This window comes from Humulus lupulus, chromosome 2 (genome assembly GCF_963169125.1).
Source record: "Humulus lupulus chromosome 2, drHumLupu1.1, whole genome shotgun sequence".
In the NCBI taxonomy this organism is placed as follows: Eukaryota; Viridiplantae; Streptophyta; class Magnoliopsida; order Rosales; family Cannabaceae; genus Humulus; species Humulus lupulus.
Window position 1 is genome coordinate 234,533,551 of NC_084794.1, and position 24,453 is coordinate 234,558,003.

General features: G+C 36.9%; 1 protein-coding gene across 1 annotated transcript in view; it reads left to right on the forward strand.

Moving 5' to 3' along the window:
* LOC133815266 (uncharacterized) overlaps positions 1 to 24,202 on the forward strand; it is a gene marked incomplete at its 5' end in the record, with an annotated part of 34,973 nt that extends 10,771 nt beyond the window's left edge. The window contains one exon of the mRNA XM_062248121.1: positions 23,919 to 24,202. Within this exon, the coding sequence (XP_062104105.1) occupies positions 23,919 to 24,202 (284 nt within the window). The remainder of the gene's footprint in view (positions 1 to 23,918) is intronic.
* Between the last annotated feature and the right edge of the window lie 251 nt (positions 24,203 to 24,453).

The following is a 24,453-nucleotide window of genomic DNA, read 5'->3' on the forward strand; positions in this document are numbered from 1 at the left end:
AATTTAAGCAAGAGTAGGGAGGCATAGCATGCCATCAACCATAACAAAAATAAGGTAAAAATTAGGAGGCACAAGTGCCATCAACTAAAACATAAGATAAAATACTAGGAGGCAAAATTGTCATCAACTAGTAACTTGCGGAAATTAAATAAAATAAAAAATTACAACTAGATAAATAAACAAAATTATAACAAAATTAGGAGGCACAAGTGCCATCAACTATAAAAATTAAAAGGATAGATAGGAGGCACAAGTGCCGTCAACTAAAATAAAAAAAATAAATATAGAAATATAAGTTTTTTTTTATGGGTGGTAGAACCGTCCCAAATTTTCTTTTTATCTTTTTTTTTTAGTTTTTATAGATATATATTTTTTTTAGTTTTTTTTTAAGTGCAAAAATTAAAATAACTAGTAGAAGAATTTACTAACCTTGAGATAATTTTCGTTTCTTTTCTCTTGCAACTCACCGGCAACGGCGCCAAAAACTTGATGGACCCAAAACGGGTATGTTTAAATATTTATACTCGCAAGCGCACGAATCGTATTTATAGAATAGTTTTCGTGCAAGCACGAGGTCGAACCCAAAGAAGTTGTCTAAAATAAAAAAAAAAACTATTTTAAATCAAAAGTAATAAATTCTAACCTAGTTCCAAATATTGATGAGTTTTAATATTATGAACATAAAATAAAAGATTGAAAAATAAAGCTATTTAAGAGAATAAAAATAAAGCAATAATGAGTTGAAAATAAGTGTTAAAAGAAAAGATTATTAAGATACTAGAATCCACAAAATGTAAGTTTAATAATATTTATTAGTATATTGATTCCCAAGTTTTAGTGATAGTTAAAATAATTTAAACTATCATTTCCAAAAATATTTATAATTTTAAGTACAAATTTCTTATAAAAAGATATGATTTTTCTTCACTTTTCAAAATTATAATTTCAAAGCATTTAGTGTAAATCAATCTAATGAAATAACAAATAAATCAATGAACATTATTTATAAGGCAAAACATAATATTTTTGTTCTAAGCATGGATGTGTACAATTTAATGACACATCTTACACAAAGAATATTATGTTTTTGCACTAATGAAGAACAAAGTGTAAATATATGCTAACAATCCAAAATACATGATATTTAAGATGAAAAAAGATATTTGAAGAAGAAAATTCCATAAACTTTGTTGCACAAAATGGGAAATCAACATACAAAATAAACACTATCTAGTTACAAATTGTTTCATCATCACCTTAATAATCTTAAAAAGATTAGAAACTCATAACTAGAATAGAAAATACAAACAAAAAAATTACAAACATAGATAGGAAATTTTGGGGGTTTCTCCTCCAAATTTTCCTATTTATGTTTGTAATTTTTATTTTGTATTTGTTATTCTAGTTATGTGTTTCTAATTTTTTTAAGATTATTAAGGTGATGATGAAACAATGTGTAACTAGATAGTATTTATTTTGTATCTTGATTTCCCATTTTGTGCAACAAAGTTTATGGAATTTTCTTATTCAAATATCTTCTTTCATCTTAAATATCATGTATTTTGGATTGTTAGCACATATTTAAACTTTGTTCTTCATTAGTGCAAATACATAATATTCTTTGTATAAGATGTGTCATTAAATTGAACACATCCATGCTTAGAACAAAAATATTATGTTTTGCCTTATAAATAATGTTCATTGATTTATTTGTTATTTCATTAGATTGATTTACACTAAATGCTTTGAAATTATAATTTTGAAAAGTGAAGAAAAATCCTATTTTATTTTATAAGAAATTTGTACTTAAAATTATAAATCTATTTGGAAAATGATAGTTTGAATTATTTTAACTATTACTAAACTTGGGAATCAATGTACTTATAAATATTATTGAACTTATATTTTGTGGATTCTAATCCTTAATAATCTTATTTTACCATCTTCATTTCTATTATTAATTTATGTTATATATATATATTGTCTTTAATTTCTTTATTATTATCTTTAATTTTATTTTTATTGTTACAAAAATCCCATATATCAATCTTTGGAACTAGGTTAGAATTTAATAATTTTGGTTTAAAATAGTTTCATTTTCGATTTTAGACAACTCCTTTGGGTTCGACATCCTTGCTTACACGATCACTATTCTATAAATACGATTCGTGCGCTTGCGATTTATAAATATTTAAACATACCCGTTTTGGGTTCATCAAGCCACAAGAGAAGAAATCATATAGAAAGGAAATACCATCTGGTTAGAGAGAAGGTGCACAGAGGTGATGTGACTGTTATAAGGAAAGCGTCGGAATAGAACCTGGCAGACCCATTTACAAAGACACTTCCTGAAAAGTCATTTATAGGTCATGTACGCAACATGGGATTAAGGGAGATACCTTACCTTCTTTGAGGGCAAGTGGGAGATTGTTAGAATTTATCCCATAAAAGCATGTAAATACATTTTGTTGATTTAAATAAAAATACAATTTTATTATATTTGAATGTTATAATTATTGTTTGAATAATTTATATAAATATGATCTTGTATTAGTACGAGAGAATTAAGATTGTATACAATGAATAAAATATTCAGTAACATATTAAATTAAGGAATCTTTAATGAATGGGTACTAGTACGGTTTATGAAGCATACATGATGCAAGTAATCTAGATTCGAATTACTAATGTAGATAGACATCTTGGTAAAGGTACTATATATAATAGAGATTAAATATGATTATATATGACAAGACCGATATGAATTAACTATCTTTATAAACTTTTCGTTTGCCATAAAGATTTAATTCTTATCATAATAGATTATCATTTGTAGTTTAGTCTAAATCCTGAGTAGTCATGAACTCTTGTTTGTGCTTATTGGATCTTTTGATTCACTCGTTAAGGTTTTTTAGTATAATAAGGCTATTGAATTTTGTTTTGGAGAATCAATATCATGAATGGTTGGGGACATGATTTACAATAATGGAATCCATACTTTCCTAACTCATCGAATATTGGTTCCCTTAAGGGCTAATTCTGAAACTAAATAGTTATTGAGCTCAAATCTATAATTTGATCACACATTAATTATTCGGTAGTGAATTAATTGTACTACTTAAGGAAGAAGAGGTAATTAGATTGGTAAAACGCTAATTTTGACCAGCTCTAATTAACGAACCAAGAATTGGAGGGCACAACTATATTTATTGATTATATCGAATGACTACCAAGAAAACTCTGTACGTATAATTCTATAAAAACTTAGAATGCAATTCCATATTTATAGTGAAGTAATCATGGAATTAATAAATACGATTATTTGATTAAAGAGTTTGATTAATAATCTAGTTTATTTGAGCTTCGTATTATAGGTTCTTAGTCCTTAGGCCACCTCTGTCCTACACTGTCAAGGGTAAGGATGTCATAAGGAAGATTTGTATAGATCAGGACTAAATTGAAAAGGAATAAAATTTTTGTGGCAATGAAATAAATATGTGATAATTATGAGCAATTTATTAATTGTGAATTAATAAATTATTTAACTATACAGTTTTATTTTGAAAATTTATATATTAAAATAAATATTAATCAGGTTTGGATTAATATAAAGAGAGATTAATAATGATCTTATTATAAGATATTTATAATAAGATATTTATTTAATTAATTAAGACAAATATTTTAAGATAAAATTAATTTTGAATTAAATGATATTTATTTTGATATAAATATATCATCTTAAATATTAATTAAATAAACAAATGAGAAAATCAGGGAGAATCACTAAGTGGCTCACGCCACTCACTGGATCACTCATTGTATTGTCCAGCGAGTGGCATCAAATTAAGTTTCTATTTAATCAAATTTAATCATTCTTTTTAAATATGATTTAAATTTAATAATTAAAATAGATGTAACTGATCAATTTTGTAAAAAATAAAATAAAGATTAATTAAATTATTTAATTATCTTTATAAACTTGAAAAAGAAGCGATTCTTTTGAAGAATAAGTTTAATAAGTTGTGTTGATATCAGACTCTCTCTAAGAAAGAAACGATAAAATTTCCTAAACCTGAAAATTCTAGAAATTTCTATAGCCTCTCTCTTCTCAATTCTCTCTAGTTCTCATGTGTTGAGTACATCTAGAGAGTCTAAATCAACATTTGAATCCTACGTCCCCACACACATCCTTTTGTGTTTGAGTATTTTCTTGGAAGGTTAAGGTGTGAGCTTTCCAAAAGGATAGGAAGATCGTTGATTTATACGAAAAGATTAAAGGACACTTGATAGGCTATGGGATGTAATCTCTATTCCTTTTATGTATTGTTTAATATATCTATATATGTATGATCCCTGGTGGTATTAATAATATTTTTTTGAAAAATCCTATTCCGTTGTGTATTATCATTTTTCTCATTTAATACCAACAAATAAATGTAAACGTGTCTTTCATTAAAGGCTTACAACCCTTTTAGCTTCCCTCATTCCACCTATAAATAGAGCATGAGGGGGTCATTTGTATGGATTTGAAATCCTAGATTTTGGACTTTCATTTTACCATGGAGCAAGACTATCCTCTACCCAAGTTATAAATCCTAAAGAGCTTGCGATTTCAGCAAGCTTACCTTTATACAAGTGACTTGTGGACTAGGCCTTGTTAATGGCCGAACCACGTAAAAAACTTGTATGTATTGATTCATTTAGTTTTACTAGCTCTCATCTCATTTTATTAGTTGACAAAAAATTGGGTCAACATTTTGATGCTTTCATTGAGAGTTGTAGAAAGCTTGAGAAGAACCTCTACCATGGTGGATATACGAAACTGGTCTCGAGTGAATCTTGACGTGTCTCCGTGAAATGAGAGGCAAGATGACCTCCCTGCCATCACAGATCTTCTGACAGAGGAGGAGAATGAGGTACCAGTCGAAGATGAGTATTATCCTAATGACGGATACGACGGCAACAAGCTAGAAGATGATTTCGTGGCTGGTGACAATTACCTCCCAGAGCACGACATTTCTAGCAGTGCACGTCCTCAAGATTCGAAAGTAATTGAACTTTTAAACTAGGTGGCTAAGCAACAAGCGAAGTTGAAAACCCAGCAGACCAACATGGCCAACATTGAGAACCTTAACGCCATGCAAGCCACGTAAGCCGCGTAATGACTCCCCGTGAATCCTCCAGCTCTGAAAGCCCCATAAGCCCAACAAGTGCCCCTGATGGTCCCTCCGAGGCCTATTTCCAGAGGGAGTGGTGCTCAAAGGGCTCAGGAAGGTGTTCGAGAACAAGTCCAGGAGCCTGGAAACCCTCAGTGACGATCAAGGCCTCCGCATAGGGCCTAGAGGTTGGTGAGTGTGTGGCCCGAAGCTTAGATGCCTCCCGCACGCGGTCCTTAGTTGCCTCGGGAAAACCAAGGCCTAGGAGCCCGAAGTAATGAACAAGTTCCCCACACCACATTAATATTTATGATTAACAATGATTTCGTGTATGGAGAGAACTTGGATGAGGAAGAACAATACGTGCCGCCCAAAAACCCATACCTCCAAGAAGGATTGAATGCTTGTCAAAGAGGAGCTCAACCGCCTGGTCAAAATGGATACGAGCAGCCCATCATGCGAGAGGGTTTGAATGATCCTAGAGGCTAGGTCGTGCCTAATAATCACCTAGGTGGCAAGCATGAGCAGCTCAATCTACAAGGCAACTCAAATGCCCAAAAGAATGCTCAACAGCCCGAGTGGCTCGAGAACTTGGTGGGTAATCTCGTTGTCGCTGAACTCACAAGAATGTGACAACAAATGGATAAGCTATTCAAACGCCAAGGACGGGACTCAGAATCCGACAAAGATGCAGTCGAACCCTGTGCTTGCCACCTAGTCAAGGTGCCTATGCCTTTTGGATTCAGGATGCCCGTAATGGACTCCTACGATGGGACCACAGACCCTACTGACTATTTGGCAAGATTCAACAGGAAAATGACAGTACACAAGGTGTCCGAGGACACATGATGCACGTGTTTTACATTTACCCTCACCAGAGCAGCAAGTGAGTAGTTTTAAAAGTATAAGCCTAGAACCATACACTCTTGGTTCTAGCTGTGCTCAGAATTCAGAAGACAATTCGTGGCCACAAGGAAGGTCAACTTCGAAGTTAATGCAATGGCCAATATAAAGCAAATACATAGTGAAACCTTGAAGCAGTACATCAATCACTTCAACCAAGAGGTTGCTTGAACAAAATGGGTAGATGAAAGACATAATTTAATGGCCTTATAGGTAGGAATCCTCCTTGGAACTCCTCTATGTGACAACTTGCAAAGAAAAGGTTGTCTTGTCATCGACTACATGATTTCGCCAGACGAGCCCAAGCATTTATTAACTAGGAAGATGATCTGTTAGAGTTTTCGGGAGGATCGAGCACTATGCTAGGGTCCTGAACTCCCAACTTAGGGTACTTCACAGACCCCCAGTATAGAAAAATTCCATCAACAAGTTTTGGAAGGGTTCCTCAATTCCCAGTATAATTTTTCCACCTCTTAGGCCAGTTTTAGCGCCATGCCAATGGCTGAAACTTAGCCAACAATACAAAGCAATAACCAAGGGAGTGGGAAAAGAGGCAACATCAACCAGTCCTAATGAGGAAACAAGAGGGGTAAAAAGAATCAAGAAGACAAATATACCCCTCAATACGCTAAATACACCGAATTGGTGGAGACCCGCGAGAGCATCTTTGTGGCAACGGAAAGGCAAATCCCATATCAGAAGCCTCATCCACTTAGGAGAGATTGGGAGAAGAGAGTTCGCTCCAAGTTTTGCAAATACCATAATGTCATCGAGCATAGAACCAATGAATGTCAACAACTCAGAGATGAGATCAAGAACATCCTCATGTTGGGGCACCTTCAACACTGTAACAACCCGGATTTTCAAGACTCGATAATGCGGAAATATAAATGTTTTCATTTAATAAATGTCTCAAAAACCCGTATAATTTTTTTTAAAAAAAAAGTCGTACGACCATACTTAACATTTATTTACAACATGTTTTATAAAGAGTAGAGTGAGCCTAGTTTAGGAAAATTACACAATATTTCCAAAATAAAATGGCTTCCCAAAAAGGTCGGTCCACATGTACATTTGCAAGGTAGACTCCAGCGCTCACTGCTCTGCCTTGCCCTTGCTCTTACCTACAACATGAAACAACTAGGTAAGCGAAAACGCTTAGTAAGATCAACTTTCAAACAAAAGCATGTAGAGAATTAGGGTTCCGGACCCATCTAGACCCTACACAATCAATTTCAAGAACGCTAAAGCGTCCTGGAAAACTTATGGTCGTGCCTGATAACCAATGATAAATTATATTCATAACTAGATAAATTCCTGCACTCAGAAAATCCCAGAACAAGCAGATATATTATATCACAACTATATCTTATCAACAATTATATCCCTGCACTCAGAAAATCCCAGAGCAAGCAGATATATATTATATCACAACTATATCTTATCAACAAATATATCCCTACACTCAGAAAATCCAAGAACAAGCAGATATATTATATCACAATATAATTCGAGACCAACGCTCGACAATTTCCAACAATTCAGGCGTAACACGCCCTCCAACATAATTGCTAATCTGTAAAAGAGAATCGAGTCTCCACACTAAGATCTAGCCAATAAATATCCTCATCAAGGGTAACTATCGTGTTACCTAGGGCATCACTACTTATCCAAGAGTGTAACCCAATTTACACAGTTTTACGGAGACTTCTATGTTAATCAGTGGTGCTGGTGAGCAGTTGCCCCTAGGGTGTTCAGCCTCACTCAATCTTGGCAACCCCTAGTATCTCTAGGCACTCTCACTGAATGGCCAATATTTGCGGCTGCTATCCGGGAATAACTTATCAGAGCACTTGCTCGGGTTCTAACTATTCACTAATTAAGTAAGCATGATGGCCCCTAGGTCCCATTTATTTTGGCGCCCCTAGGTTTAAACAACTTATCCTCATCTCATGGCCACTCATTGCAGTAATGAACCAGACATAAATAAAATCAAGCAGTGTGATGGGGATCAGCCATCTAGGATATGACGGACATCTACCGTTCATATTTTCTAACTCAGCACCCACTAGACTAACATCTCTAAGCAACTTTCTACGAAAAGGTATATATGTGCATGTATCCCTATACTAACATACAATACAATAATTGTTTAATGTTGCAGCCATACAATATAAGTTGACTTACTTGGAGTCCTTAGCGCTCAGTAGGTTTTCACCCTCCAACATTCAGTCCAGTTACGCTTAGCCAATACTGTAGTTATCCATACAGTATACTCGGATTAATTATGGCACTCATAATTCATTATTATTATTTTGGGCAGTTTGGTCATTTTAATAAAAATCATTTGTAAGGATTTATGATCCTTATTTGGTTTTAAACCTATTAAGGAAATTCATACAAAATATTTGAGACTAAACCATAAGTCTTGGGGAGACCTATCCTATGGTCTCGATACCTAGGCTCGGGTATCACACTAGTATTTTCCCATAATCCACTAAAAATCTTATTCTTTAAAGGTATCGCTATTAACCCGCACTTTCGACAAGTCGGTTAAAATATGTAAGATTTTAGCCGGTATTATATCTAGAAAATACTAATAAATTCCTTAATTATTTTAAAGAAAATAAGCTCTTAATTTCCCTTTTATTTTTCTTAAGGTTTTAATCTCTAAAAACAATTTTAAGAAAATTGCCTAATTTGTCTTAATTAGGAAAACCGTTAAAAATTTCCCATCTTTACTAGTTAATTTTCCAAAATCAATTAATCAAGTTTACTTACTAGAAAATAATTCACTTAATCATTTTCTCAAAATATAGGATTTTAAACCCTCTTTTAATTTATTAACTTAATAATAAATAAATTCTCTTATTTTTAGAAAGAATAAAATTTCTTTAATAAAAATAATTCCCACTAAACTCAAAGTGGTATTTTAGGTCAAAATAGGTTTTCAAGACTTACCAAGTTTATATCTTGAAATAAGCAAAATTTTACTTTTTACCTTAAGTTCCAAAATCTCATTTTTACACAAAGTATGAAAAGCCTATTTTTCATATTTTTAACTACATACTTCGTTAGTTCATAACTTGAAATTTACTTACCCAATTGTTACCAAAATTTCCCAATTCCGCTTTTGGTATGCCATTTAGGTCTTTGTAAAATCTTAGGTCAAAATGAGCATTTTTGATTGGTGAAATCATTTTCCAACAATGAGGTAAAAATGACCTTATTTTCAAGTCATTATTTTTTTTTCCAAACTTTGACAGATAATAACTTTCAAACCGTTCAATATTTTCTTACCAAATTTTACAGTGGAATACTAGGTTATGCCAAAAATATGTCCACAAAATTTTAGAGAAAACTGAGTTAATTTTCCCTATACAGTGGCTGTCCAAACTTGGTTCCGAAAATAAGATTACAAAAAACCAGTTTTTTACCTAAACTTTGAAATAGCATAACTTACTCATTTCTAAACATTTTTTAGTGTTTCAAAAGATCAATTTTATGCACTCAATCTCAAAAACATCACAATAAAATTTAATTTTACAAAAATCAATATACAGTGGCTGCTTGACCCCTTGGAAGTCACAGCTAAAAACATGTTTTATTTTAGGGTTTCCTACAAAACCCTTGGGGTTTTGGTTCCTATTTTCACCTTGGGGTTTTGATTCCTATTTTAAAAAATCAATACACAAGTGTTGACCATGATTTTGGCCAACGACGAGTAGACATCAAAACTACAGTAAACCTACAAGAGAAAAAATGACACCGATAGTTTTATAGTGGTTCAGCCCCAATTTATTGGTAATAGCCTAATCCACTTGGAGTTGTGATATATATATATATATATATCCTACACTTAAGATTAGATGAACTTGAGTCAACTAAGTTTCTTAAGTGTAAGTAGAAAAATACAGAGTTTCTCTCTCTAAACTCTCTCAAAAAATGCCCCAAGTCACAGTCCCAAAGTCTCAAAATTAGAGAGTTTTTCTCAGTCTAAAAAGATTAGATGAACAAAATGATGCCATGAGCCAATTATTTATAGGCTCATGGATCGTACATCAGATATTCCCTTTTACCGGGCCATTGGTTCTTCCAACAGACTTTAATTAATAAAATATAAATAAATCTAAATTACAACAATATAACTATTATTCCGAGATATCTGAGAGATTCCCGTGACAGTTGAGAATGATTCAGGTTGAAGCTGTTACCGAGGACATAAGAAAGCACCTTTCTTCGGCAAAGCACACCTCTAACACACCTCTGGTTGGTATAGGCAAAGCACTCCTCTAGCACTCCTCTGGTTTAGCATGACACATCTCTGGTCTAGCAAAACACTATACTGGTCGGGCAAAACAAATGACTGGTCGGCCAAAATAGATGACTGGTCGGCCAAAACGACTGACTAGTCGGCCAAAACGACTGACTGGTCGGCCAAAACAGATGACTGGTCAGTCAAAACGACTGATTGGTCGGCCAAACTCCTAACTGGTTAGTCAAAAATCTTTACCGGTCGGACATAAATTCTACTAGGTCGGTCAGATCATTTTATCACAATTCCGAAGAGGCAACACATTTATTGACTATTAATGTGCCATTTATTGACCATGCATTGCCACTTGTCACTTCTGGTTGCCACATCATCGAACTGAAATTTTGGGGATAACATTTGCCCCCCAAGTTTATTATATGATTTACTCGTATGATAAACTTTTTCTCTAGCAAAATGTTTTTGAGGTCATCCAAAAGCTTCCATCCGGTCAGTAACTTTCACTTTTGTAGTAAACCCACGATCAAACGTTTCCTTTTGAATTCTTCAAATTCCATTTTTTGATCTTGTTATAGTACTCCAAGAGTAAGGAAACATGTTTGCTCCACGTTTTTTGAGTAAACTTGTGCTTTCTTAGCTGATTGAAAATGCCTATTTAGTCATCAGGATCCAAATAATTTCTTAACTGTTGACCCTTGGGTGCTTTGTTTCCTGCTGCTCGGACGCCTGCCTGGCTCCTCGGACACCACTCCACATATATGCTCAACCTCTCGGACATGTAGCCTCGGATGTGCCAAGCTCCTTGAGAATGCTCCATCCGCTCAGCATGCTTGGCCAGCAACTCCTCGGACATGCACCCCAATACTCGGACACCACCCAACTGCTCGGATGCATGCAGCTCCTCAGATGCCCCCAGCCGCTTGGACATTACCCTAGCCATTCGGACGCCCATGCCTTCGGACAAGCTGCTCCTCGGATGCCCCCAACCGCTCAGAAACATGCCACCATCCATTCAGATGCAGCCCCAACTGCTCGGACACGCAGCCAACATCCACTCGGATGCAGCCCCAGCTGCTCTGACACGTAGCCACCATCCGCTTGGACGCAGCCCCAGCTGCTCGGACATGTAACCACCATTCGCTCGGATACAGCCCCAGCTACTCGGACATGCAGCCACCATCCGCTCGGACGCAGCCCCAGCTGCTTGGACATGCATCCACCATTCGCTCGGACACTAGCCTTCAGATTCACGCGCGGTGCTCGGGCACACTCGGCATCCGCTCGGCCATCACCCTCCAAACACCATCAAAATACCTTGTTTGAATCTCTCAAAGTATTTTGAGAGATTGATTTCTCTCAATCAATCTTGTGGAAAAATTGACTTCTCTTCTCAAAGACATTTTTTCACTATGTAGTATTTACTTTGCATTCATTTGTTCGTGTTTGTTTGATTCACTCCAGGGACTCATCGTTGTTAGTCATGCTCAACAATAGAGTTTCCTACTCGACCAGTGATATATACTCAGCCGACCAGGGAAGTTATATCTGCTCTCCCGACCAGGAAAACTTTGCACCTGATCAGCTAAACTTTGTACCTCGCCAGTAGTTTACTCTTTTTTCTTGTGAAGACAATTGTTGCTTAGCAGCTTTGATATTTTTCTCGTACAGCTGAGCTGTTGGCATTTATACTTTACTTTTCTTTGCTAACTTGAAACATTCTAAGTCTTTTTAGACCTAAAACATTATAAGTTTTTTGTGAATAGTAAAGTCACTCTGATGTATGCCTTATATTTTCGCATGAGTACTTAGTTTTCTGACTTAGAAATTCTAGACATTTCACAAGTCCCTACTAAGTATGGTTTCTCACACTCTTATTGCTCTAACATTTTATGAGCATAATGTTTATTGTCGCACGAATATCTACTTCTAACTTGAAATTTTGAAAAATTCCAAGTTACTTAAGCTTTGTCAAACAAGTTAGCTTAGTGGCCTTTTTTGACTACAAAATTTTACAAGTCAGCCTACTCTTATTGCCTGTGTTAAATTATATACCAGTATACCCCATGTGCCCCCCAAGTGATCGAGGGTTGAAAGATCCTTAGTCACTTGCTACTTGGCCGAATCTGTTCGAGTAGTTAATTACTCGTGAAGCACATAGAATATATGGAAAATATTCGAGCAGTTGAACACTGCTTGAATGTATCAACTAGTTGAACACTGTCCGATTTAACCGACCAGTTGAACACTGTTCGGATAATTAACACACATGCACATTTGTAGCAAGCATCGACCACGCTGCGCGTAATCTCTTTTATTACTCGTAAATTAAAAAAGGACAATACGTGTCTAATATCAAGTCTTAAACAACAAAAGTTGTTCAAAAATAGCTGACTGGTCAGCAAATAACCAGCTCATAAACCAAATTTAAATAACAAGTTAAACAACTTGAAATAAAACTACCACTCTGAAAGTAGTATTTAGTGATAATATATCCTCCGATGCTTGCCGCTCCAGTGGTTTCTGATCCTAGCACTCCCGCTCATGTCGAAGTGTCTTAGCATACCTCTCCCTTGCTTTGTTGCTATCCTCAGCCAAGTGTGGACCTCCACATATAGTGTCTAAGGTAAATTCCACAGGCCCGGGCTGCAAGGGTGGAGATCTTTGTCGTTTGAACCCAGGATTGCTGCTGCCTCCTTCTACTTAGGGTGTCTCTGCTCGGTACTTTCTCAACTTGCTCGACCGGAGAAGAAATTCTATCTCGTCCTTGAGGTGATTGCATTCATTCGGGTCATGACTATAATCTCCATGGAAACAACAAAACTTATTCATATCTCTCTTCCTCATCTCTTTCTGATGGGTGGAGGTTTCTTGTAGGGAACCTCTTCATGACTAGCAAGATATATTTCCGCTCGGCTAGCCGAGAGAGTGGTGTAATTAGTGAACTAAGGATCATACTTGGTTGGCTTTTCGTTTGAACTCAAGTATGCTTTCTTTTCGTCATGGTGGTCAGACCCGCTATTTCCATGTTTCTTTCCACCATTCTTAGGAGGGTCATTTGATCCGCCCGGATTGTTTATGCCATTCTCCTCTTTCTCGATTGCATCATCCAACTTCATATACTTGTCTGCTCGGTCAAGAAATTGTTGAAGTGTTGAAATTGGATTTTTATGTATACTATCCCACAAAGGGCTCCGATAAGTTATCCCAGCAGATATGGCAACAATCTTCCTCTTGTCTCCTACAGCAGTTGCTTTATTGGATTCTCTCATGAATCTCTATATATAATTATTTAAAGACTCATCTTTTCCTTGTTTGATATCTACCAAGTGGTTGGCATAAACTGGTGGAGTCCGGGCAGTGTTGAATTGTCTACAAAACTCCTTCCTGAATGCTTCCCAAGAGCTGATGGAATTCGGCTTAAACTTCCAATACCACTCCTAGGTGGTATCTGACAATGTAGTCGGGAAAACTCTACACCGATAATCGTCACTCACCCCGAGCAGTTCCATCTGGTCCTCAAATTTCCTGATATGTGTAATGGGATCTGCCTTTTCTGTATATACTGGTAGCACCGGTGCTTTATATTTTGCCGGCGGCTGGGCTACTCTAATCCGAGAACAAAATGGGCTGCCACTCCGGTGGTCTACCGCATCCATCCCGGAAGGTCATTTTGACAAACCTTGCACTGCAACCGTTAGCATGTCAAGCCGGGCTTAGATGGCTTGTGCAACTGACGAAGTTCCACGGTCGTGACCGCCTGGTCGGGCATTACCATCTGGTGAACTATTGTCAAGTATTTCTACTTGACTGGCAGGGTGGTTCAGATTTTCCCTTCGACCAGGACGGTCCTTCTCTTGTTGGTGATAACGTCCCTTAGATCTTTCTGGGAGGCATGCTCTCCTGCCCGATCGAACATCGTACTACTACGCGGGACTTGCTCTCTCCCACTACGCTACTGGCCGGGGTGCAGTGGAGGCTTTTTGGTACGTCCTGGGCGGTCTTTTCCTCCTTGTGGATTATTGTCTTCTTTATCCTTTGACTGGTCGGTGTGATGACTATCAGCCTCATCACGACCATGCCCATCTTTGAACTGTGAAATCCTCTTATCTCGAGGAGTCCTGGTCTGATCCTGCCTGGGTGGAGTCTTTTTACTGCCCGATTGGTGACTCCCTGATCTAGAAGTTTCTGATTGGTGGCTCTTGGAGGGGGTTCTAGAGTTCTCCCTTTGCATCGAGGCAGTTCCAGATCGGATCCCATCACCTTCCCGGCCAGGGGGGTTACTCCTGCTTCTGTCTGGTCCCCGAGAATTGGCTCAGTCAATGGTCCTCCGACCAGCCTTATTATTTCTTGCTCCCTGGGTGGTTGCTTGTGCCGCAGCTTGAGCATTGGCTTGGGCCAATTGGGTAGCCGCTTCTAGAGAAAGTGCTGCTTCACGATGTCTCCGGTCGACTTCCTCTTGTCGTTGTCTGATCTCTTCGCTTCTGGCTTCCATATCGTGCCTTTGCTGCTCTAACGCAGCTCTCTGCCTGTCCATCTCTTCAGGGAAAGACTCTTGTCGAGCATTGAATTGCATCATCTCCTCTTGGAAAGTGCCTATTACTTCCTGGAGTTGTTCAACTTCTAGAATGGTCTCCTCAAGAAAGACCCTGGGCTCAGTCTCTGGGTTCTGCGGTCCAGGACCTTCTGATCTAGCAGGCTCTTTTGACGTGCCTGACTTTTTGGATGCCACATTGGTATTCTTGGGCGCCATCTTGATATGATCGTTGTGTGTTTTTCTCTTCAGGATCTCAATGAAAGCACTAAAATGTTGACCACGATTTTGGCCAATGACGAGTAGACGTCAAAACTACAGTAAACCTTCAAGAGAAAAAAACGACACCGATAATTTTATAGTGGTTCAGCCCCAATTTATTGGTAATAGCCTAATCCACTTGGAGTTGTGATATATATATCCTACACTTAAGATTAGATGAACTTGAGTCAACTAAGTTTCTTAAGTGTAAGTAGAAAAATACAGAGTTTCTCTCTCTAAACTCTCTCAGAAAATGCCCCAAGAATGCCCTAAGTCACAGTCCCAAAGTCTCAAAATTAGAGAGTTTTTCTCAGTCTAAAAAGATTAGATGAACAAAATGATGCCATGAGCCATTTATTTATAGGCTCATGGATCGTACATCAGATATTCCCTTTTACCAGGTCATTGGTTCTTCCAACAGACTTTAATTAATAAAATATAAATAAATGTAAATTACAACAATATAGCTATTATTCCGGGATATCTGAGAGATTCCTGCGACAGTTGAGAATGATTCGGGTTGAAGCTGTTATTGAGGACATAAGCAAGCACCTCTCATTGGCTAAGCACACCTCTAGTCGGCATAGGCAAAGCACTCCTCTGGTCTAGCATGACACATCTCTGGTCTAGCAAAACACTTTACTGGTCGGGCAAAACAAATGACTGGTCGGCCAAAATAGATGACTGGTCGGCCAAAATGATGGTCAAAACAACTGACTGGCCGGTCAAACTCCTAACTGGCCAGTCAAAAATCTTTACCGATCGGACATAAATTCTATCAGGTCAGTCAGATCATTTTATCATAACTCCAAAGAGCCAATACATTTATTGACTATTAATGTGCCATTTACTGACCATGCATTGCCACTTGTCACTTCTGATTCCCACGTCATCGAACTGAAATTTTGGGGATAACAACAAGCATCATCAAAATTATAAAACAACTACCATAAACTTATTACATCACCAATAAGAAACTTTAAGCATTAAATATATAAAATAATGCTTAAAACTAAAAATCCTACAACAAAATCATAAAAAGTAAACTTCTTACCTCTTTTGTGTTCTTGCTTAAGGTGTGGATCTTCCTACTAGCTTTGGCTCCCTCAAAACCTTTCAAAAACCCTAACCAACTTCCCCCAACAACATAATTAATTAGCTATTTTATGCTCTATGATTAAAACTTGACAAAAGTCTAGATTAATGAAACTTTACCTTAGGGAAAACCCTTCCTAGACCAAGACTTAGCTTCCAAGTTTCCTTGGTATTCTTAGGGTTGAAAACAGAGAGAAAACTTGAGAGAGTCTTCAAAAATTAGATGAGAGTTATTGAGAGAGTGTGGGGGTCGGTTTTGGGGGTTAGAATGGCTCACACAACTCTTCAAAATATCCCAAAACCACTTGAGTGTTTCACTACCCACTTGCCCACTTGACATTATCCCTAATTTTTTTTTACTCTTATTAAGTTTTAAATCACAAAACTTAACATTAAATAATAAAATTAAATCTCTCACACATTTAATTTAATTAATCACACTATAAAATTTAACCTAAAATACATTCATGGAATAAAATTCCCCATTTCGGTAAAATTAGGCATTTAACACAAAATGCCCTAAAATTTCTATTTTTCCTTAGGTTTATTATTTTAGACCAAAATTTAATTTTTATGAATGTATTTTATGCCCAAAATATATTTGCCATAGTTTTTCATTTTATTTTATGAGATTTTTACCCGATTAGGGTTTTTGTGTCGATCCAGGACCGAAATTCTTATCTTGACTTTTAAATCACAAAATTCACAATTTGGCTAGAAATAACACATGGAATAATTTCCAAACAAATATAATATTATGTAAAATAATATTCTTAACCCGGGAACAAAAATCCCGACCAGAGTCGTTTTAAGGTACCCGAAAATACAGGACGTACAGACACTATGCTCACGGGCAGCAACAAGGAGAGCTTCATCTGGTCCCCACCAAGGACCACAGGTTGCTGAAGGCATACAACTAGTTCAATCTCCTCTGGTTGCGTCTAGGCACCCTACAACCAATAATCCTTTTCCAACTAGGGACCAGGGACAACTGCCTCCTATCCCTCCGAGATCCAATGGCCGGGTAAATACCATATTAGGAGGACTGCATTTGGGAGGTCAGCCAAGGTACGCGTAGAATAGATATGCCTGAGCCCTCAATCATGATGAGGAAATCTATGCCCTTGGAAAATCTCTTACACAGATGTTGAGGATGATTGACCAAGCAATCACCTTTCCTGAGGAAGGTGCACGAAGAGTTCACTTTCAATACCATGATCCGTTGGTAATTGAGACTCAAATAGCCAAGAAGATAATGGCATAAATTCTTGTCGATAGTGGAAGCTCAGTGAAAATATTGTTTAAGTGGGCTATCGACAAGATAGGGCTCGAGGTCCGGGATTTCCAACCATGTACTTCTACATTATTTAGCTTCTTTATAGAAGAAATGGTTTCTACTGGCAAAACCAAGTTGTTGGTCACCTTGGGCTAGGCAAGCCTTTAAGTATTGCACCTACATAGTCGTCAATTGTCCCTAGGCATACAATGTAATCTTACGTCGACCGACCCTGGTAGAGTTCAGAGCCATTACCTCTATTAGACATCTGTGTATGAAGTTCCGATGAGACCAGAATGAGGCTTGACAATGTTATAATGTGTCAATCCAACTTCCAAATCAGCCCATTCCCTTAGTCATGGTGATAATTCCAGAAATACTTGAAATGGAGACGCCTAGGCCTGACAACCAGGTCCTCGATATTCATCGAGAAGATAAGGATCTAGACCCCTGTGTAGGGGATGAACATTCGACTGTGGAAGCAGGGGAGTAGTTGCAGGAAATACAACTAGATGAAAATGATCCCTCAGGGTGGTCAAAATTGAAAGGGGTTCCACCCAGGACATTTGCAAGAACCTTATCTTTTTCTTTCGCGAGAACGAGGATGTCTTCGTGTAGTCCTATGCTGATATGGTCGGCATCAGTCCACACATGATCAATCATGCCCTCAACATTGACGAGAACACCTCCCCTATCTAGCAAAAAAGAAAGTTTATCAATAATGACTGGTCTGATGCCTTAAAGACTAAGGTACAAAAGAAGTTGGCCAATAATGTACTCTGTGAGGCTTTATATCCTATATGGGTAGCTCACACGATCCTAGTTAAAAAGCCCAACGAACTTGGAGGACCTGCATAGATTTCACGGATGTCAACAAAGCATGTCTGAAGCATTGTTTTTCTCTGTCATGCATCGAACAGTTGGTAGATACCACCTCCAGGCATGAACTACTAACCTTCTTTGGTTACAACCATATCGCCATGCATATCCCCGATCAAGAGCACACTAGTTTCTTTTCAGATAAATGAGTGTGCTATGATGCCATTCGGGTTGAAAAATGCAAGTGCAACTTACTAGAGATCAACTCAGACATAATATGGAGGTATTGTTGGGAATTATGCCCTTGAAATCATATGTATTGGAAAATGTTTTATGGAATAAATGATTAAAATGAATTTTTGCATATATTGATTGTTTACTATTATTATTATTTGAATAATATTATATGAATATCATAAAATTCCCAAATTCATTATTGTGATTACAATATTGTATTGGTACGAGAGGATTAAGATTGTAGGGAGCAAATTTACATAGTTCATATTAAAACAAAGTTATATGGAATCTTTGGATTAAATACTATTAGTACGATTCACTAGTATTATGAATATATGTAATCTAGATCCGGATTACTGATGTTGTAGGACATCTTAGTGGATGAACTTTGTATAATGTGATTATACATGAACTGGACTAGATATGTTATTAATACTTAACTAAATATTGTTTATTTTATAAGTATTAATTAAACATATCAAAAAGATGATCATATAAAAATTGATCTTAATCCTGAAGTTATTATGAACTATTATTTATGTCATTTGAATCCTTTGATTCACTCGATATGGTTTATCAAAATGATCAAGCAGAAAATTATTGCTTTGGGGGCTCACTGATGTGAATGGCTGGGGACATAATACACAGATTTGGAGTCTATAACTTTTGAGAGGAATTGAATGTTTATTGAGCTCAAGTTCATAAATCAGTTTATGAATTAACCTTTACTAGAAAAGTTAATGGTACTTAAGGATACACGATATCATTAAAGAGGTAAAATGGTATCTTAACACTACTTTAATTATGAACCATTAATAGAGGATTCAATTGTATGTAATGATTAATTCGATGGACGCTTTTTATATTTAAAAAGTACTCAATAAGTAAATGTCTATAATTAAAAGAATACAGTCTCATATTTTTAGTGGAATAATATTGAGAATAATAAATTAATGTTATTATATTAAAGATTTTTAATTAATAATATAGATTTATTGGAGCTTGAAATTATAGGTCCATAGGTCTTCGAGGTGGCTCTATCAACAATATTCAAGGTAAGAGTTGAAACAGAGAAAAATCAGGAAAATGATACATTTGGAAGAAATTTGTTCTTCGGGATTAAATATGTAAATGATACAAATTAATTAATTAATATATTAATTTTTGAAATTAATAAATTAATTAGTGTAATTTTTGAATTTTTTTTAATTAAAATGGTATTTTCGAAATTGGCATTTAAATATTTAAGATAATTAATTTTGAATTGATTTAAATAATGTGAAAAGATAATTCAGATTATTCAAAATTGGTTTGAATTAATTTAAAATTTATTAATTAATTAATCTAGTAAGATTAATTCTTAAGATTATATATATATTCTTTAAAAATGGTTATTAAATAATAATTAAATAAAAGTGGTTAAGATACATATCTCTGAAAAGGGATATGCTACACGTCAATCACTATGCTAGACGTGTGACTAGGTCCAAGAACAGTCTTGGTTATTTCTTTTATTTACTTATTTACTTAATTAATTATTTAATAATTTGTTTATAAATTAAATTTTGAATTTTGAATTTACTATTTCTTTTATAAATCTATCTGATAGAAAATTACTTTCAAGAAGCAGAGAGGAGATTCTAGAAAATTCTAAGCTTTTCACAGAGAAAAATTATATCGTATTATTTTTTTCTATCCCTAAAAATTGTCTAAGACCTGAAAATTTCAAGATCTCATGTGTTGAGAATATCTTGTGAGTCACAAAATTCCCACCATAAGATCTTTCTTTTAATTAATCTATTCATTAATAATACTTAAATCCTTAATAAACATGGTTATGACAAGTGTCATGCTCTCATTAATTCTATCTAAGCCTTAGGTTATAATAAATAATAACTTTGTTATAATTAATATTTCTAAACTATAGGTTAAAATTATAAAATCCATAACTGTTGCTATGAGTTTCCAACTAAGTCCCGACTTGAACCAAAATCCACGAAAACTAACATACTACAAACTACTACCAACTACTACTGCTATCTAGCTAAGTAAAATTCTGGGACACTACACATATGAAGTAATAGCACAGAACGGGAGGCAACGTGGGAATTGAAGGAAGACATACAAGCACGGTATCACAATTGTATGGTAAGTAAATTTTGAGGATGAAATTCTTTTAAGTGGGGGAGAATTGTAGTGCCTCAGAATTTTACTTAGTTAGATAGCATTATCTTATGCTGTAGTATTTTAATTTTTGTGATATTGGTTCAACTCGAGAATTATTTGGAAACTCATACAGCTAGTTATGAATTTTATAATTTTTGTAACGCCTTGGTTACCCCAAGACAGTTACGGTGAACTTTGAACTGTGAGTTAACTTGCTAACCGAGTTTGTTGACCCTCAGTTTGGTCAACGACATAGAGTCAAATATACAACAGAAAATGAGACGACAATTACGAGTTTAATCTAATGGTAAAGAAGAAGACACCAACGATTTATAGTGGTTCGGCCCCAAAGTATGGTAATGACCTACGTCCACTTAGTTCTATTACTAATATTGAATCTCAAAGCCGTGATCAAAGAACTAGGGTTCTTAAGTTTCACAAACCTTGGGAGAATTACAATGATACGATGGATAATCACACTATATCTCTCTCTCAATATTCAGAAAAAAGATTCAGAGATCCAAAAGTCCCTTCCTTGAGCTATTTCATGCATATTTATAGGCTCAAGGAGGGTTACACGGGCTAATGGGCCTTAACTTTCCTTAATAAGCGCGTATCAAGGTAATAAAGGGGAAATATTTAATGCAATTATTATAGGATTACAATCTTAGAAGTAAATAAATCAAATTTCACGGCCAGCCTGGTCGTATCTAATAGTTAAGCCTGGCGAAGTGATGTGCCTCTGGTCGATAGTCGAACAACACTTCTGCCACGTGTCAACCACGTGTGAGAAATCCTTGCCACGTCATCAGCAGCCATTTTTTGGGTAAACATTTGCCCCCCAAGTTTATTTATTGCGACCAACAATAAGTAAACTTAGGAAACTGACCCTTCGCTTACTCCACCAAACCTGCCAGAGCTGCCCATGCCTCTTGGAAAAAGCAACCAATCATGTCTAATCAAGCCTTTTTGGTTTCCCAAAAACTTGTATGACGGTTAATACACTTTCCCATACTCAGAAAAAAGTAATTCATGATTACCTTTTTTATCGTGTCGCAGTCACTATATATAATAGCCCAAATCCATATTTTTACTTTTTACTTTTCACTCGCCATTTTCTTGTCAAGAACTCCTAAAAACCTCGACTTTCAGAGCCCAAAAAATTTGAGGAGCTTCCATCGCTGTTCTAAGGTTCCTCCGTTCAGATGCTCAAAGCTTGTGTTTCAGACCCCTCTTTTCATCCAAGTAAGTTTTACGAACCTCTTGGACGTTTGAGATGCCATGCAAAACTATTTTTTTATGTATTCAAATCTGTGTTCTTGACTGAAACTATTTTGGGGTAATGAGCATATTGATCGATGCTTGATAGGGTAGTGAAATAACATTTTATAGGAGTTAGGAGTCAGTTTGATAGTCGAGATTGTAGATTTAAGGCATAAAATCGAAGTAAGAATTCGATTTTTAATTGAGTTGAAAAACTGAGTTTTTCTTGCTCTTTCGGAGTCGAAAAAGCTTTTTCTGAAAAACTTATTACTTTCGCTTTTTAACCCATTTCTCAAACTGCTCGTATAAAATGTAGTGTTTTTGCTAGAATGTTGCTGGCCGTATAAAAGCTTAACTTCTATATGTGAGCAACATTATTCCAACTCTCAACACAAATTTTTAGGCTTTATGTTCTCATCTCCCCCTTTCTCTGTTCGCAACTTTTCATGCAAGATCCGTGGGGAAGTGAGAGGCCTATCGAAGACGACTTGCTAGTCCAATTGCTTGAGGACTAGGAGAAAATGTCGCTATTGATACCAGAAATTCCTTTTTCTTGAGCTACCCCAAACATTTCATCATCCCCACACCAAATTATGGGTCATGTTAAGTCTAAAGTCCAGAAGAAGAAACCTTCCAACCCTTCAAATCAGCTTGCTCCTCAGGCTGAAATTCCCTCGACCAGTGGTCGAGAAAGAAATATCCCTGACCCTAGCATCCAAACTCACGCTCAACTTCGAAATTCCATTCAACCAAATGTTGAATGGTAAGTCCCCCTCCTAGCCGAGTTACGATTAGGATGATTGCCACTTACATTAAAAAATATGGACTTCCTGGGGTGACTCTAGTCCAACCCACTAAAGACCAACGGGGGAATTTGCGTGGAGGCGCTTTCAGCGCCTGGTCGAGATATCACATCGAGGCAGGAGCGATCTTGCCTCTTCATCCTTTATTCTAGGGAGTGGCCAATTATTTCGGGGTCGCTCCTTTTCAAATAACCCCTAATGGATATAGAATGCTCTCAGCACTCTATATCCTTTATAGCCATAAGAAATGGCCTGTCCCCACACCTCATGAGGTCAACTACCTGTTTGACCTAAAATCCAACCCCAACCAAGAAAACACACGGTTTTTCCACTTCTCTCACCAGGAAACAGGTCGCACTTTCCTGACTGACACTACTTTTATCTCGAACGTGGGGAAGTACCACCTGGAGTACTTTCTGACTACTAACATGGTCGCAAACAACCTGGCCTTCACACAAGGAGGTAAAGTCTTTGTACCACTGGTCGTTTATTTTTCTTTAATTTTTTGCTGCATTTCCCTTAGATTTTTAGCGCCTTTCAGGCCCATGGTTGTGACCAGACCCTACACCAGACATGGAAATCCGATCAGCCCTCTTGGCCAGCTTGACTGATGTAGAGAAGAGCATCAAGCATTTGGTCACAGAGGCTAACCTTAGGCTGGTTGGGCTTTTGGCTCCTCACAAGGATGTGAGGGAGTCAACAGCAGGAAGTGCCACTGGCGAGGAGATTCCCGAGCAGCACCCAAACGTGTCACAACCTCAAAGGAGGAGGACAACTGGAGTAACAATCAGGGAACCCTCCAGCACCCCGCAAGCTGCTGCTCCACCCGCCCCACCGACACCGAACCTCTCGATGAATCTTCGGATGAGAACGGTACTGATCTTTCGCTCTTAGAAAATTTTCCAATTCCCTGTCACTTGTTTGACAAGGACAACAATTTTAAGTACGCTCCCAATTTAGATTCAGACTTCTTCATGCTAGAGAGTGAGTGTAACACTAGTAGAGTATATAATGTAGTGACCAGTAATGATAGCTCGGGTATTTTACTTACGATTTTCTTTGTTTCTTTTCCTGACATAACATACTCAGTCGTTTGAACTATCTCACTGTTCATGTATTTGCTTTCTTGTAGACATGGAATCCGAAAATGTGTTCGATATGTACTATGCTCCCGAGGCTCCTGAAGCTCCTGCGAGCAAGAAGAAAGCAAGCAAGTGGCATCACGGGGAAAGCAGTAAAGCGCCTCCGGCCAAGAAAACCCGTACTGCTGACCCTCCAACAGACGTACCTTCCACAAATGCAACACCACCTCCTTCTCCCCTCGATCAGCAAACTCTGCCTGCTCCAGCTGGGTCGACACCTTCCCCGCTAGCTCCAGCTGACAAGACTCAGCAGGCTGCCCCTGCTTCCACATAGGGTGACATATCGAGCCGTGCCCTAAGATCAGCCAAAGACAGGATGGCTAAAATCTTGAGGCACGAACGTTGCCGAGAAGCGATGGCTGGGACAGAGACGATGGACGTCAACCAGATCTTAACCCGTGCTCTAAACGATCTTGCAAGTGTAAGTTGTCTTTCTTCTATGGAGACTACATCCTCTTATTTATTATAGTCAATTTAACTTTCGTGCTGATCGCAGGCAATGCTAACCGTGACTGCTGGCCGTCT